The following is a 912-nucleotide window of genomic DNA, read 5'->3' as shown; positions in this document are numbered from 1 at the left end:
CTCTCAGTCCCGGCTGGGCGTCGGGCAGCGGTGCCTGACGTGGCAGGAGCCGGGGCTCGTACCTGACGTGCCCCCGATGTCCATGGCTTTGAGGTTACGCGCTTTGATGATGTTCACCACGATGGAGTTGGCGGAGGGGTTGTAGCACAGTGACAGCAGCAGCTCCCCACGGCTTCCCTGCGGGACCCACAGGGGCTGGGAGGTGGGCACCCCCAAAAACCACCCGCTCCTCACCCAGCCCTCACAGCGCACCCGTAGTCCCCACATCCCACCGCTGGGCTGTCCCCTCCCCAAGCTGTGACACGGAAAACCAGGGCAGGAGGAAATAGGGCCATTCCCAGTGGGACATTTTCTGGTCTTGCTGGTGGCAGGAGAAGAAAAGACAACTTTCATTTTAGATCTACCTGCAAACGGCTTGTTTTGACCCAAAATGCGACACTCCCTTTAGGCTACTTAGGGCCTCAATATAAAAATTTAGGAAGAGAAACCCCTCCAGCAGACGCCAAACCTTCTTGCAAAGCAGAAAAGGTCCCTGTTGGGGCAGCAAGAAGGTGGTGGTCCCATTGGGACACCACAGGGACAGAGGGACTCGAGGACCTTCCCCAGAGGTTGGGAAGGGACCCAGGGCCTTACGCTGCCGTCGCTGCATGGCTTCAGGTCCTTCCAGAAGGTCTGCATCTGCGTGAGGTCCACCTTGTTGAGGGGGATGGACACCTCCCCGATGGGGTCATTGCGGCTGAAGCGGTCGTAGTCCAGGACCTGGAGGTACAGCACCCGCTGCACCACCTTCTCGTAGGGGAACCCTGTGCCGGGGACAGAGGAGGTGAGGAGGCATCGTGGCTGGTGCCGGTGCCACCCTGAGCTGCCTGTGCTGATGGAGAAAAGGTGGCACCAGGCAGTGGACACGTCCAT

The 912-nt window shown here is 60.0% G+C and overlaps 1 protein-coding gene across 1 annotated transcript in view; it reads right to left on the bottom strand.

Annotated features, from left to right (window-relative positions):
- Nucleotides 1–912, bottom strand: part of SYT7 (synaptotagmin VII) — a gene marked incomplete at both ends in the record, with an annotated part of 1,509 nt that overhangs the window by 230 nt on the left and 367 nt on the right. The window contains 2 exons of the mRNA XM_009878745.1: nucleotides 65–177; nucleotides 634–803. Coding sequence (XP_009877047.1) covers nucleotides 65–177; nucleotides 634–803 — 283 coding nt within the window. The remainder of the gene's footprint in view (nucleotides 1–64; nucleotides 178–633; nucleotides 804–912) is intronic.

The sequence above is a fragment of the Apaloderma vittatum genome, unplaced genomic scaffold (assembly GCF_000703405.1).
Source record: "Apaloderma vittatum isolate BGI_N311 unplaced genomic scaffold, ASM70340v1 scaffold42161, whole genome shotgun sequence".
Lineage (NCBI taxonomy): Eukaryota > Metazoa > Chordata > Aves > Trogoniformes > Trogonidae > Apaloderma > Apaloderma vittatum.
The sequence above is the reverse complement of the archived record's forward strand: the minus strand, read 5'-3'. Positions and strand labels throughout refer to the sequence as shown.